Raw genomic sequence first — 15,604 nt, forward strand, 5'->3', positions numbered from 1 at the left:
TACTGTTTTTGGGGGAGAAATTGTTGCTATTTTTCCTACGTTGTGTGGTGGGAGTCTAAATATTTTTTTCTTCTTTACTCTGAGGTGTACGACTGAAACACAGGGCGCTCTTTGTTTAGAATTCTCTTTCTCCAACTTAGATGCAAATGCTCTCACACTTGCCGTCGGAGCCACTTACAGCTCGTGTAAACTCGGGTAACGAGTGGAGCACGATCAGCGAAAGAGGATTACACTAGGAAGCCGAACTGAAAACAGTGTTGTTTTCTCCCGACTCTTCGTTGTTTGAGAAGAGCCGACCAACCCTGCTTGTACACAACATATAGTTTCTAAGCTAGCTTACTAATTTGGTGCATAGAAACGCACACTATTGCATATCCGAGAGAAAAAAAAAATAAACTGTGTCGCGACGCGTCGTTGTCAGGGAGCTTCATTTATCCTAGGAAAAAATGCGTCGCTAAAATTGTCAGTAGTGACGTCACTTTTGTCATGGTAACTATAACTACTAAATTTTTTGTTATTTCTGTTTACTCTCTGGAGCCACTTTCAAAAACGATTTTCAAATTGAAATGACAATGAAAGAATAAGCTTTACAAAAAGGGGGGGGGGGGGGCACTTTGAATTGTATATTGTTTGAAAGGTGGAATCTTTCTGATTGCAAAACTTTAAAATATGTAATCGAACTCGTCCGAACTCAGAAAATATAACTATGTTTTTTAAACTTTAAAATTTCTCTACAGTGTTTTCAGCAAAAGTAAACATATTTTATATCAAAAATCACTTGCAAAAAATATAGAAGAAAAACTGAAATAAAAAGATATCTCTTTAAAAAATTTCATAACTTTGAAACGGTTGTCAATACGATAATGACTTTTTTGACGAAGGACAAACTAAAAACTTGTCTTAGACATTAAAGCTCTGAAATGGATAATTAAAATAATAATTTTCTTTACTCACTGTCAGGTGATCAGTTTTTCGAAAAGTTCATTTTATAGCCCTTGTAATGTTGGTTATTTGTCCCGAAGATATTATAGGACTAGAGCATGGTTTCGGCCGAAAATAGTTTGGATCGCCTTTTTTGTGTTTCACCCCTGTGTGTGACGGTCAAAATGTTGGTTTTTTTTTATTACACAATTAAACGATGTCACCTTAGCAGTAATTTTCAAGAAGCCTCCCCAAGTAAAAAACAATTTACAACGAAAATATTTACTTTTTATCAAATGAAATATATATGAGAGCTAATATGTGCTTCAACTACACTGATTTCTGGTATTAATTCATGCTCAAAAGATTTGAACCAAGTGTATCATTTCTATTGAAGAGAGTTTTAAAAATATACATATTTTGATATGGTTACAAGAGAAAATGTTTCTATTTTTAGTTTTCCATCGTAGTTTTAACTCAATCGTCAAATTGTTCATCTGATGTTATTTCCTTGATTGTCTTGGGATCATATTCTGTAAATTTCAAAAATAAAATCAATGCAAAATAAAATATTTAAGGAAGAGTTAATTTACCGGGATCGATTTCTTCGGGTGCTCTTGATTTTTTCTCTTTCTCCAGTGTAAGAAGATATTCCTGCTCGGCAGCTTCACACGCAGCTAAAAAAAATAGAAATATGTATATTGTTCTTGTATTCCCTTCATTTATTCTGCTACGCATCTAAGAATATAAACATATCCAAAAGTGTACACCGCACTTTTTCGGTTAATCAAGAATTGCTTGCGCTAAGGCAAATTTTAACTCCCTTTCTTTTCATTTTCTTTTTTCTGATTTTGGACTCTGATTACGATTTAAATTTTGATAAGACATGTGGGTTAAAAATTTAATTTTTCTGGACAAGGAACATTCGAATTGAAAATTTGTATGTGGATGGAAAGATAAAAAAAAATGGAAGGAAGACTTATAGATCATAATTTTCCCCACAACAGTTCACTATTAAAGATAATTAAGTAAATATTAAACTAAGGTTGGTTTAAGCACCCGTTTGTTAAGAAGTTTTCCTCTCCTTTCCTATAATTTGAATCTAATATTTGTGATCTTTTTATTACTTCTTCTTACGAACTCTTCATTAATTTTTAAATCGAACATATTATATGAGGCGAACAAGCCAAAGGCTGGAAGTCTCTCTAATAAAGATATAAAAAATACATCGAACATCCTCTCTTTACTTTTTACTTATAAGCTGAATAAAAACTAAAGTTCAAAATTAAACTTACGGTAGTTATTTATCCAAAAAAAATTGATTCTGACTCTGAATTCATATGAAGAGTTCTGGTTCTGAATTCTGAGATTGGAATCCTACTTTAAATTTTTATTGACCCCCAATCGATTGTTTAAGGATCACTAAATCTTGGCCTTGCTTTTGTGAAATTTATTCTAATTTATTAGTTTTTTGATTTATTTTTTAATACCCACCCCCTCGCGATGTTCCAACCCCAAGTGACAAAAGAAGGATTTGGAATTTTTTTCCGGCGTAATATCCACACATATTAAAGTGTCATTAATATAAAAAAAATACTCACATTGACATTGGAACAGTTTGGGTTTTTCATCCACGGCTTCGTCTTGCCTGTTCAAAGTTCGAACCTTTAGTTTCATTTCACGTGACTTTGCTTCGAGGATCTTCTCTCTGCGGTTTTCTCGTTCCAACATCTGGAAAATTCAAATTCACTTTAATCTTTTTCTATGGATATTATAGTAATTAAATTACAGCCGTTAGCAGGGGTTTGTCATTTTTAATGGAAGTCATATTTTCTGACATCTCCAGCAAGAAAGTTGCTCCTTTGGTGCTTCCGGCGGCAACCAAATATCCACCCTCGTGTGCCCGAAGGCATTTCAAACTCTCGTCGCACACTTTTATGCTTAGAATAGGATCATTTTGTTGCTGTAGCAAATCCCAAGCATCCAAAACACCATCCATGCGGCTAACGTAGAAAATGGAGTAGCGCGTAGGATTCCAGACCCCATCGGTGAGCATCACCGAATGATGTTTGGTCCAAATAATTGAGCTCTCACGACAATCTTCAGACCAGATGCGAGCGATCCAATCCCCAACTGTTAGGAAATTCTTCACGAATGCTGGATTACGAGTTAGGGAGTAGATTGGTCCGGTGTGACATGGTAGCTGCAATGAAGTTTTTGGCAATAGAATGTCATAAAGACAACGAACAAATTTGGCTTTACCCTAAACACAATTTTCTCCTGTGGAGATTTTCCCTTCCGATTGCAGGAAAAAAGCATTCCCTGCTCAGTTCCACACATGAACCTTGTAGGAATCGATGTTTCGTACTCTAGAACGCTTACTCCATATGACCGAGACAGATCTTGTTCGTCCGACTTTATGGGATCCATCAGAAGCATATCGATGGGCTGGGAAAGTTTTCTGGTGTCCCACCACATAACCTGACTGTCCGATGAGCCAGAGAAAAACTCTGTTCCACTTTTAGAATTGATCCAGAGCGTTGAATTGACCGGAGCTCGATGAGAAAATTCGCGCTCACTGATCATGATCGGCGCTTTCTCATTTCTCGTGTCCCAGGCTGCTACTTGTCCATTGTACATGCCGCAGACAAGAGTCGTCGGATCCTTCTGATTATACTCAAGGCAGATCATCGAACTGTGGGGCGTAAATCTCAGCAGAGGGGCATTGGGGTTTTCAATTTCCCAGATGTACGAGCAAACGGCCTTGCCAGTGATTTCCTGGAAGTTCATGTTACAATGCGAAACAGCTATCTTGGAACCTCCATCAGGAGACCACGAAAGGTGCGTAACCGGTTGCTTGTAAATCGAAGGATCCCGATATACATTCAGCGTACGAGAACTACTCTTCTCCATCAGCGGAGCAGGTTCGAGACCCTCAAAGTAGTTCTCGTAGATGTTGACGGCGTTATTCTGATAGATGTAATGCTCCATAGGTTTCGTCAACGAAGTCAACTGGGTGACATAGTTTTCGTCTTTCTCGATCTTTCTTCGGTAGCGGACCGTTTGCTCCGGGTCCAGAAAATTTACATCCTTGGGCCAACCGCCTTCGGAGTGCAATATTCCACGGTCAGCGTATTCAGCACTTTCGGTATTGATTTCCGTCAATGCCATCTGACGGCTTAGCTGAGTTCCCAAATGTACTGGATCCCTAAGGATGTATTCCTTGAACAGCTCATGATTCGCCGCTTCCGAAAACTCGATCTTATTCTTATCGGAAAACAGACACTGTCTGCCAAACTCACGACGCTCCTTCTGGTAAGGGTACTCGATATCCATTTTGAATGCAAAACAATCCTCCGAGAAAGATTAAACTACGCACCGAGCTTCAGAAATTTATCAATTTTCTAAAGAAAACTAAATTTTCTTTTCTGCTCATCAAGGTTGTTTACTTCAGCTCAACGAAGACCGTATCGTAGTAACCGCAGACTGAAGGAAGTCTCAAAGCGGCCAGCTGTTGAACATGTGGAATAAATGCGCGTGTCCCTCTTTTCTGATACAGGAAACAACAAACCAAAATTGTTTTAGCTACGAAATCAACCAAACAAACGTAAGTAGGTAAGCCTATGTTCCTTGCAAGCATTTAGACACGTGGCCAAAATGGTTGCATTTGCGATCATGAGTTTTGCAAGCCCGCCAAAAAGCAGCAACAGGTGGCCAAACCATAAATAGACATATTCATGGTCACGTTGTTTTGAGCTCGATGTGGTGTCAATCAATTTTCAGGGAACTATGTAGATGTCTGGTACAATGGGCGATGGAAGCGAGGATACCAAGTTTTTTCAAGTTTTAATGTTTTTTTATTTCCAGTATTTTCAGTTTTAACTGCTATTTTATCGAGACTTACTAAACATATGTAGGTTATAGTTTTATTTCCGATTGTCAAAACCTATTTAAAATTTTTCTCGCACAAGGAGTATTAGAGTTTCAATTGATTGAATTTGGTAACCTACCTAACTACTACTATGAATTCTTGAGACTAAGGCTATGATAATTTAGTATCCGGGCAGTTACAAACGTGTGTATTTTAAAAACTATTCATTAGATCGAAAATCTTTCTATGGAGGAAATGGAGGTGTTAATATGACATTTAATGTAAAAATATAAAAAAAAAGGTTTATCAATGATTTCAAGAAATACTCTAACTTTTTCATATAATCTCTTTTTTATCTTTGCACACTTTTTTCAGTCAAGTATTGATTTATTTTTTTTACAACAGGAGCAACAGGAAAATCATGATATTTTACACAAATTCAGCTGGAAAAACAAATTGCAATCTAGTTCGAACTTTTTCATAAGTAGGGATCCCGAAGAATTTGACCTCTTTAATTCGGTTGTATCATAAATTTCTTTGTTCATCAGAACACATCTGTCACATTGCGTAAAAACCGGTTGCACAGATTGCGATCCATGGAACTGCTCATTATTAGTTATTTACTCGGTTTCTACTAGTAAGGCAACACTTTTTGCCAGCCGGAAACGGATTTACTGCATAGTTAAGCGGTCTACTTTTAGTTATTCTCAAAAACCATAATCTTTTTACCCATACTTGTGATCAAGAGTCCCAACCGATGCTTGGTTTGAACTTCGTGAGCATCCTAATAGCTCCTTATACTTCTTAACTATTTGAGCCAAAAAAAAAAAATAGAAAAAATCAACAGTTCATGAGTTTTTAAGTCGACAATGAAGAATTTCCGAAGTGATTGTGCAAACTTATTTTTACCATGTCTTTTTGCATCGTAAATATCTCAAACACACGTTAACTTAAAAATCTATCAAAAATAGGCAAGATAGTCTTTTTCAAAACCAACACGATGCTATTAAAGTTATGCATATCCGAGCTCTAGTAACGTAGCTATCACCGAAATAAAGTGCCCGTATACTAAATGATCATAGCCTAAAACTAGCATATCATTTTGATCTGATAGCTGGATCTGGCGCATGACTCTCTAAATCTAGACAGGACTATTGAATTCCGTACTCCAAGCATCTGAAGACTAGCTAGTTGGTGGATTTCAGAGTTTCTAGTTCTTGGGGGGCTGTTTAGAATCATTCGGAGGAAGTTATTCTGGATGATTTGTAGCCTAGAATGATAGGTATTAGCGCATGTCTCCCAGACTGGTAACGCATACTCGATTAGGGGAAGGATTATTTGCTTGTAGCCTGCAAGTCTATTTTTATGAGTAAGGGAAAATTTTCTGTTTATAAGGGGGTAAAGAGATCGTTTCATGATTGTTCATTTTGTATTAATTATTTTTATGTGGGATCTGAATAGCAATTTGCTGTCAAGGGTTAGACCAAAGTAAACTACTTCACTCGACCATTCAATGGGAGTATTGGCAAGATAGCTTAGCTTAGCTTAGCTTAGTTGACTACTCATTCCACCTTAAATCAATGAACTTGAAGTGCTTAGATATGATAATGCATTTAAAACTTCAGATAACATATTTGATTAGACTTTGTTCAACTTACGCACTCCGTGATTGATCGAGGCCATCAGTTTTGTGCAAGGGTCAAAAGAATGGTGCTTGTCAATGGGAGTGTTGGCAAGATAGATTTTTAAATTACCAGGTGGAACAAGCCGAGGTGATTTGGAGTGTGGAAATAGGATAGTTTGTGTTTTGGCCGCGTTGATAAAAATCTTCCAGCTGTTATAGTAGTCGGATAGAAAATGTAGGCCTTCTCGTAGTTTTCGTGTCAGAGCTCGAATCACTCGACCCTTATAGATGATGGCTGTATCATCTATAAACATAGATATTATGCCACCACCGGAAGGGGACGAGTCTGAGGTGTAAATATTAAATAGGATAGGTCCAAGGAGGCTTCCTTGTGGAACTCCAGCATCCACGATGAATGTTTCAGGTTGAGAGCCGCTCAAGAAGACCTGAAACTTTCTATCCGCAAGATAGTTTTTAATTATTTTCACGATGTATATGGGGAAGTTGGATCGGTGCAGCTCATATACAAGACCATCATGCCCTACATTATCGAACGCCTTTTCGATATTCAGAAAGGCCATGGTAGATGTTTTTGATACGGAATTGTTCCGCCTTAAGATGTTGGTAACCCTAAGCAATTGATAGACTGTGGAATAACCTCTTCTTTTTAAAAACGAACACACACATATAGGATCTCAGTGAAACTTCATGTTTCTTTGAAGAGATCTAATTTACTTAACTCTAAGGCGTACATCTTTCAAGGATATTATGGCTAGCATCTTACAAATGCTAAAACCACCAGTCCATAGAAAGAGTACTATGTGTGCCGTGATCGGGATTCGATCTCATGGACTCTGGCTTAGAAGACTGGAATGCTATCCTCTAGGCCACGGCCGGCGGTCTTCTAAATCCGAATTGTTCTGAGAGAGATGTTATTCTGGTTTGAGAACTCTAGTAAACGGTTAAGAATCAGCTTTTCAAATGACTTCGAGATGGAGGACAGTAAACTGATGGGTCGATAGCTTTTAGCGCTTGTGGGGTCTTTGCCGGGCGTATGGATTGGTATAATTTTTGCTAGCTTCTATCGAGATGGGAAAGCTCAAGGCATTTACTGAAGACCATATATTCGGGTGAGCAAAGAATGTCGTACTCAAGTTTTTCAACTCCAGGTTGAAAACACCATCAAAACCAGGAGCTTTTATATTTTTTGTTACTTTGATTGAAGCTATCACCTCATCATCAGTTATTCTTGACTCTACAGGGATTTCTACGGGAGTTTCAGCGACGCTAGACATTACCATTTGAACGGCAGACTCGTGCGGACTGATTATGGCACGACATAAATTGTGGGAAGCTACGAAGTGTTGACCAAGAGGCCAACATTTGTCCCGCTTTTGCTCTACACTAGCTAACTAAATGCATGAGAAACCACAGAGGAGAAACTGAAAAGCAGCTAGTGTAGAGCAAAGGATCTCTATCCACCTTTCTTTCAAAATAAACTGGAATAAATTGCACGAAAGCTTGTATTCAACAATTTTTTTTTATTTATTTATTTAAGTCTTTGACTGCTGCCATACAGACCGAATATTAAAATTAACTTATGTTTAAATTAAAACTATGTTAAAACTAGGGAACGTTACGTATTGCACATTTAAACATTGATTTGGATACACTGAAGTCAAACAAGTGTGAAACATCGTTGAAGACTTGACAACATCGATTCAGCGGGTGGTTTTGTCCAAAAACTGTTCTGCTTCTAGGTAGCCAAAGAGTGGTTTGATTACGCAAACGGCGGGCTGGGGCGTGCAAACTCAAGCTTTGGAGCAATTGAGGACAGTCTACAGCGTTTGTCAGGATATCGTATACAAACATTCGCTGCAAATATGTTCTTCTTTGGCCTAGGGACGGTATAGACAAAAGAGCACACCTTTGTGGGTAGGGTGGTAGCCTTACAGGGTCTCGCCATGGCAGTTGACGCAACGCGTAACGAATAAATTTTCTCTGAATTCGTTCGACTCGTTCGATATGGACAGAGTGGTAGGGTGCCCAAACTGGTGCCGCATACTCCAAGACACTTCGCACCAAAAAGCAGAACACTGTCTTGAGAGCGTATGGACCCTCAAAGCTCAAAGTATTTCGTCGCAGGAATCCAAACAAAGCGAGGGCTTTAGCTGTTGTTGTTGCGATATGCTGATTAAACGATTAAACGAGAGTTTCTGATCAAAGGTTACACCAAGATCCTTAATTGTGACAACTCTTTCGAGCGGAGTGCCACCAAAAGCGTAATCAAAGACCAAAGAGTTTCTGGTTCTAAAAAAGCTGATGCACTTGCACTTATCAGCGTTTACTTCAATTCCATGTTTTCCACACCATGCGAGAAGTCTGTTAATGTCTTCTTGGAGCGCAGCGCAGTCCACTCTTGAGTCAACGATCCGGTAGATTTTCAAATCATCTGCGAACAGTAGTTTTGGCGATTGAAGGACGGTTGCTAAGTCGTTTATGGAAATCACGAAAATAAGTGGTCCTAAGTGACTACCTTGCGGGACACCAGACGGCATAGTAAACATAGTGGAGTGAATTCCACGGATATTTACGAAGCCTTGACGAATAAGCAGGTAAGAGTGCAACCATTTGCTTACCCATTCAGGGAAACCATAGCGTTTTATTTTCTCCATCACGACCATATGAGGTACTTTGTCGAAGGCCTTGGCAAAGTCGACGTATATTGAGTCCACTCCGGATAAACCCGTGCTGGACTTCGGCAAGTATCGGAGTAGCTGCTGAATAGAGCTTTTCGTACATCAAAACTTCAAGCACCTTTGAAAAACAGCAGAGGATTGAAATCGGCCGGTAGTTCTCCACACGATGCGCATTCCCAGACTTATGAATCGGCGATATAGAAACGATTTTCCAATGGCTAGGAAAAACGCCTTCTGAGATTGATCGGTTGAAAATTAAACAAAGCGGTGTTGCAAGAGATACAGCTAATCTCGAAACCAATGACGATGGAATGCCATCTGGACCTGGACCTTTCGATGGATCGAGCGAACTGAGTACGTTTAACACTTCCTGATCGGTAAATTGAGGTTGTGGGAGCCTGACATCATAGTTCGGTAGAGTTCCAAAATTGGTATCAGCGCAATCAGGATTAGACGAGCTATAAACACTGCTGAAGAATTCTGAAAATAAATCAGCCGATTCCCTGATGCTACTCGAGATGCGTCCATGAAACGATACAGAAAATGGAATCGTATTTTTGAGGCGGCGGCTGTTCATAAATTTCCAAAAACTCGATGGATCTTGCTTTACGTTGCGTTCGATGTTTAAAATGTATCGTTTAAAGGCAGTGTTTCGCAGGGTTGAGTACTCAACTTCTAAACCAGATAGGATAGCCTTGTTATAATCAGATTTATCCTTGAAGTAACGTTTTCGGGCTTTCCGAACTGCCTTCTACGAAGTTCCGAGTTTCACCAAGGGAGCTTAAACGGCTTATGCCGGTTTGGTCGTCTGGGAGGGGTGCACTCACGAAGTAAACCCCAAAGGTGGTCATAGAATATGGAAAGAGCACTGTCGATATCCAGATTGGCAAAAGTAGAGATCCAATTTGTTTCTGCTAACGATTCTATCACACGATCGGTATCACAGTGCATGAAATCTAATTCACAGGATACGGGGTGAACTGTTTCCATACTACATGCTCCGTAAGGATTGTCTATTAATAAAATTGAAGGGTGATGATGTCGATCGGTGTTTAAAATGGCGTGTGGTGGGGTTACAATTTCTGCAAGATCTGGTCTATTCAAGAATATTAAGTCGAGAATTCTGCCATTAGCGTTAACGAGAGAGCACATCTGAGATAAACCAGATGCAATAGTGCACTCAATTACTGCCAGTTCCTGTTCAGTTGAGGCGTTTACCGGCAGAAAACTATTAGTATCCTCGTCAAAACTCCACTTTAAGTTCGGTAGGTTATAATCCCCGGCTACTACGATAATATCTTGACTAGTTGCCGAATTCGTTAATCGATCAATTGCTGACATATGGGACGAATATAGAGTAGTTTCGCTATTAGGTCTAAAGTAAACACAGCACAAGTAAACGAAACGGCATTGATCCTTGATTCGCACAACGATTTGCTCTAAATGATCACATTCAGGTACTGCTACAGAGAACCTGCATACTATATCATTGCACAAAATTAATAAATCAAGTAAATTTTTATCGCAAAATTCAATAAAATCAAGAATACAAAAGGTTAAAACTTCCTTCTTCCATAATTTGTTTTTTGGTCTTGTAATCTTTCGGATTTTTTTTTTCGAAATTTTCATAAAATACTTCAAACTTTATTTATTCCCACTCCGGTTTTTTTCGGAAATTTCGAAGGGTGGGGGGAGGGGGGGTGGTGACAAAAGATGAAATTAATATTTGTTCCAGCCTTATTCAAAAATGCAAAAATTATTGTTATGGTAAAGCAATAACTTCTTCAATTTTCAACCGATTTTGATAAATAACCACTTGAAATCTTCGTTTTGAATTGATACTTAAGGTCAATAGAAAAATCAGATTTTCTCTAAAAAAAGCATTTTTTATATTTTTTTCTATTATAAAGTCACTAATATCAACAATGTCATACTCAAAAATGAAGTTTAGGTGATCGATAGCAATTTTTTTTTTATTTTTCCAAATTTTCATATATGGAGCATAACTCAAAAACTGTTCTACTGAGATTTTTTAGAATTTCATATTCGGATTCAGAGCCCGATTTCAAATTAAAAATGATCTTCAGTTTACTTAGTTCAAAAATGTTGTAAACTAGTGTAATTAGTGTAAAAACTCGTTTTATCATAACTCACTGTTTTGGGGTGAAATGTGCACCTTCAGGTGGGCCAAATCGTAGGGGAGAGTGGGGATACTTGATCCCTTTTTCTTATTTTCACCATATCTTTTTGGAAAAATTTAGCAACTCGCACTCTTTAAAATTTTCTGACAGCGTGTTACTTAAAGTTTCTATGCTCCTAAAATTAGAACGATATTTTAACCTGTAGATGAACTAGAAGCATATTCGTGGGAGTAAAAAAATTGCGATATTTTTGAAGTTAGGGGAGACTTGATCCTTTATTCAGGAAGCCCTAATCCATGGAAAAAATCAAACAAAACCCCAAGATAGAATGTTAATTGACTATTTTGGTCATGTTTGTTCTCATTTCACAATCTATAAGGCCGGAACAAATTTCAAATCCTTCTTTTGTCACTCGGAGTATGAACATCGAAAGGGGGGGGGGAGAATAAAAAATAATGCAAAAAACAAATTAATTGGAATAAATTGCACGAAATCTTGTATGCAACCAAATTGCATACAATACCATTGCACAAAATCTATAGATCAAGCAATTTTTTATCGAAAAATTCAATGAAATCATGAATAGAAAAGGTGAAATACCTCCCATCTTCCAAAATTTGTTTTTTGGTCTTATAATCTTTCGGATATTTGAGTTTTTTTTTCGAAATTTACATAAAATACTTCAAACTTTATTTTTTTCCCCCTTCGGGTTTTTGGAAATTTCGAAGGGGGGGGGGGGGGGGAGTGACAAAAGAAGAAATTGAAATTTGTTCCAGCCTAATTGTCTGAAAAAAAATCTATAGCTTATTCTCAACCCCTATAACATTGCATACTTACAGGCGCAATTTTTTATAAATAAGAGAAAATCAATTATTTTAGCCGTTTCTTCAGATAATTGATGGATGAATATAAGCTATTGGATAAATATTAGTAATCTCGTAATCAGCAATGACCACGATCCATTGAGAAGAAGAATATACCGGGATCATTTGTACCCATATATAAGGGATCAATTGTACCTGTTTGGCTCCGGATAGGCCAATTATCACAAACCTGGTACCAGAATATCCGTCGGGGGATGGCTTGTCCGACCTAGAAGCCAACCGTCGTTGTAGCCCAAAAATTCAGCCAGTGGTCGTCGTGCAGCATGCAAATTCTTCCCCTTGGAAGAGAGGATTCTCGGAGCAATTAAAATAACTCGCGGATTAGCTTAACATTTACTCTATATTAGCGATTCTTTTTCTTAACGCTAAATTAAACTTAAATTTAAACTTTAAAAAGAAGCCTTTGAATACCCGGCTAGGGTTCAGACGAGTTCGGTGTCGATCGGTAGTGGATGGTCAACTGTTGGATCGGTCGTCGGTTCAGTCGTTCGCGGCTCTGCAGTTGTAAAGGGCATTTTTTGAAGCAATCGTATTGTTATCAGGTTCTCACGCTCTTTTCACTCGCCCGAATGATCATTGCTGATCATCGATGATCCATTCCTCCGATGACGACGCCTATTATTCGTGTACGGTGGAAGGAAAGGGCATGTATGGGACTAGACTAGGCTTGCCAGATACTTTCAGAAAAAAGCGGGACATTTCACGACAAAAAAGCGGAACACAGCAGAAAAAAGCGGGACATTTAAGAAACTCTTAAAAAAAGCCTAATTGAATTGCCATACTTATACGTCAGCAATCAGCCAAGGTTATTTAAAGAAAGTACACTAAGATTTTTTTAACACGGATTGATTTTGCTCAGGTTTTCTAACATGACTACGGTTTTTTGCCTTAAACACGGTTATTTACGGTTCTCGCAATTTAACACCAAGGTTGTCAAAACAAATTCTGTGTTTTTACGATGAAAAAACCTGACATTCTAAGATTTTATCCAAAAATTCTGTGTTGGTTTTCTGTGGCACTTTCTTCAATAATTTCATTAAAATTCATGTCAATTTGCGTCTTTTTTACATTTTACTTAAGAAAAATTAAAGAACATTACTAATCTTATCATATTTCCCAATTCATACTTAAAAATTTAAAATGTATAACGAGGTAAAAATAATAATTCGGAAAAAAACGTTTGCAATTTTAAAATTATGTGCAATCTGTGAATATTTTTGAAATTCTGTGTTTTGTGACGAAAATACTGTGATTAAATTTTGCTCAAAATTCTTTGTAATTATAGATTTATCTGTGAATTCGGCAACCTTGATTAACATGTTATCTGAGAGAAATATTTCAAGTCCTACATGTAAACGGCGAATTAAATATCGTGTAAAAAACCTTTGTGCATTAACAAATATGTATATTTCAAATTTGTTTCAAAAATTTGAAACTCAAGAAAATTTCCATCATTGTATACTTGACTAATTAAGTTGGAAATGATGGTGCGTAAAAGGCAATTGAACTTAGATTCTGTCGAAAAATTAAGATTTATAATCATTTAGAAGCAACTTAAACAAAATTTTCATCATATATACTAAAGTTTTTTCATTGGTTGAACGTGCTCTAAGAACGATTAATTGATTTGAATCTTATTGTAACTTCAGGGCTTTTTAGTATTGTCTTATGTAAACTCTGAAAAATTGATGCTTATTTTGAGAAAAAAGACCAATTATATATTTTTTGTGTTGTGTTGCTTATTTTGAGAAAAAAGACCTAATCATGAAGAGGATAAAGTTTGATTTTTTACAGTGTTAGTCTGTATTTTTTTTTTTAGTTTTCCTTGAAAAAAAAGCGGGACATTTTGAGGAAAAAGCGGGACAGCGGGACATTCAACAAAAAAGCGGGACATGTCCCGCTTTTGCGGGACGGATGGCAACCCTAGACTAGACCTAGGAGATGCGAGTATAGTAACATCAGCAGATCAATTTTATTATTGTTGATCTTCAAATACCTCCGCTTCTCTAACTCGGGTTTATGCTATAGTACAGGGGTTCCCAAACAGAACAGTACCCAAAATCAACATTTTAGAAAACTTTTTCTGAAAAAAGTTGGGAGTTTTCCATCGCTTTGAAAATATTGTATTTCGAAGTTCATTCTACACTCGAAAGATTGATGTGTTGGAAAAAATATTTTTTTATATAATATTTCCATGTTAGGAACATTTTAAAACGATGAAATAACATCTTCAAGTCACATTTTGTGAAATTTTTCGAACAAAGTTCAATAACCCAAAACTTATTTTGTTAAAAAATTTTGAGCTTCAACCACTGCTGTTTTGTTCCATTTGGCTCATTTTTCTAGAACATTTGATCTTTGTACGACATTCCAGTTTCGAGATATAGCTAAGGAATCAAGTATCCCCAGGGATCAAGTATCCTCATTCTCCCCTACCCTTTTAGGGATTTTTTAGTTCAAACGTAACTTGAGATACCTTTTGATTTTTCCGAAAATCCTCGTCTCGCTCAATATTCTCGGTGGTATGGGAATTTAAAATCTAGTATACCTATAGGTACATGAATTTTACATTTCATCATTCTAACATTCTAATACATTAACTTTAACTTTCAAACTACACTTATTTGATTCGAATATAAAATAAATCAATTACGGTTCCAAAGCTTTAGGCAGCCTCTCTTAGTCATGCTTCCTGTATCGTTCGTTTTAATGTAGAAGGTAGCGAATGCCAGTGAAGCAATTAAGCATTTCTGCAGCTGACTAAGATGTGCGTACCTATCCAAACCATAGACGAAGCGTACGCAACAGTTGAGAGCCGCACGATGCCTGTTGAAACTTGTAGCACTTGGGTTCACTTTAACCCTCATCCGCATCAGATTTCATTACCCTAATCAGCAGTTTCAATTTGACACTACAAGCTCAAATCGTTATAACTTTTGGCGTGTCCAACTGATCTAAACAAAACTTATATCAATAGAAACTTTGTAATGCCAGTAAAATATGTTTAGAACATTATAAATATTTTCTCGTTATTTAGCATGAAAGAAAAAAAACCGAAAAAACACGTCCAAAAAATATTTGCCTTATGCATATGAATGCTGAAGTTAATTCCTACATCATGAAGCCAAGAAATATTTTTTAATGTTTTTTGATGAAATGGTCACAAAAAGTTCAAAAATGTGGTCTGAAAAACCTACTTTTCATTCGATTGCTAGTAAATACTGTTTGAGCGATGGAATAGTTTTTTAAAAAATATGACTACAAAATTTATTGAAATTCTAACATTTTGCTGTCTTTAGATTCTCGATGCAACACAAATTGAATTTACTGGAATTTTTCAAAGTTCATTACTTTGCGCGATTTTTTTAGAAATTGCAATTTCATCTGTTTTTGTGGTCCACCGTCAGGGCGTCAGGTTGTACTCGGATTTTCAGTGCTTTTACTTTGTTTGGACCAATCAAAAG

The 15,604-nt window shown here is 37.1% G+C and overlaps 1 protein-coding gene across 1 annotated transcript; it reads right to left on the reverse strand.

The window, feature by feature from the left end:
• Nucleotides 1-1,265: 1,265 nt before the first annotated feature.
• LOC129747648 (dynein intermediate chain 3, ciliary) lies at nucleotides 1,266-4,362 on the reverse strand. Its single transcript, XM_055741949.1, has 5 exons — nucleotides 3,184-4,362; nucleotides 2,711-3,124; nucleotides 2,523-2,652; nucleotides 1,515-1,598; nucleotides 1,266-1,454 (listed from the first exon to the last, which is right to left on the reverse strand). The coding sequence occupies exons 1-5, from the start codon at nucleotides 4,255-4,257 to the stop codon at nucleotides 1,399-1,401; spliced, it is 1,758 nt and encodes a 585-aa protein (XP_055597924.1). The 5' UTR covers nucleotides 4,258-4,362; the 3' UTR covers nucleotides 1,266-1,398.
• Nucleotides 4,363-15,604: the final 11,242 nt, after the last annotated feature.

The sequence above is a fragment of the Uranotaenia lowii genome, chromosome 2 (assembly GCF_029784155.1).
Source record: "Uranotaenia lowii strain MFRU-FL chromosome 2, ASM2978415v1, whole genome shotgun sequence".
NCBI classification, from domain to species: domain Eukaryota; kingdom Metazoa; phylum Arthropoda; class Insecta; order Diptera; family Culicidae; genus Uranotaenia; species Uranotaenia lowii.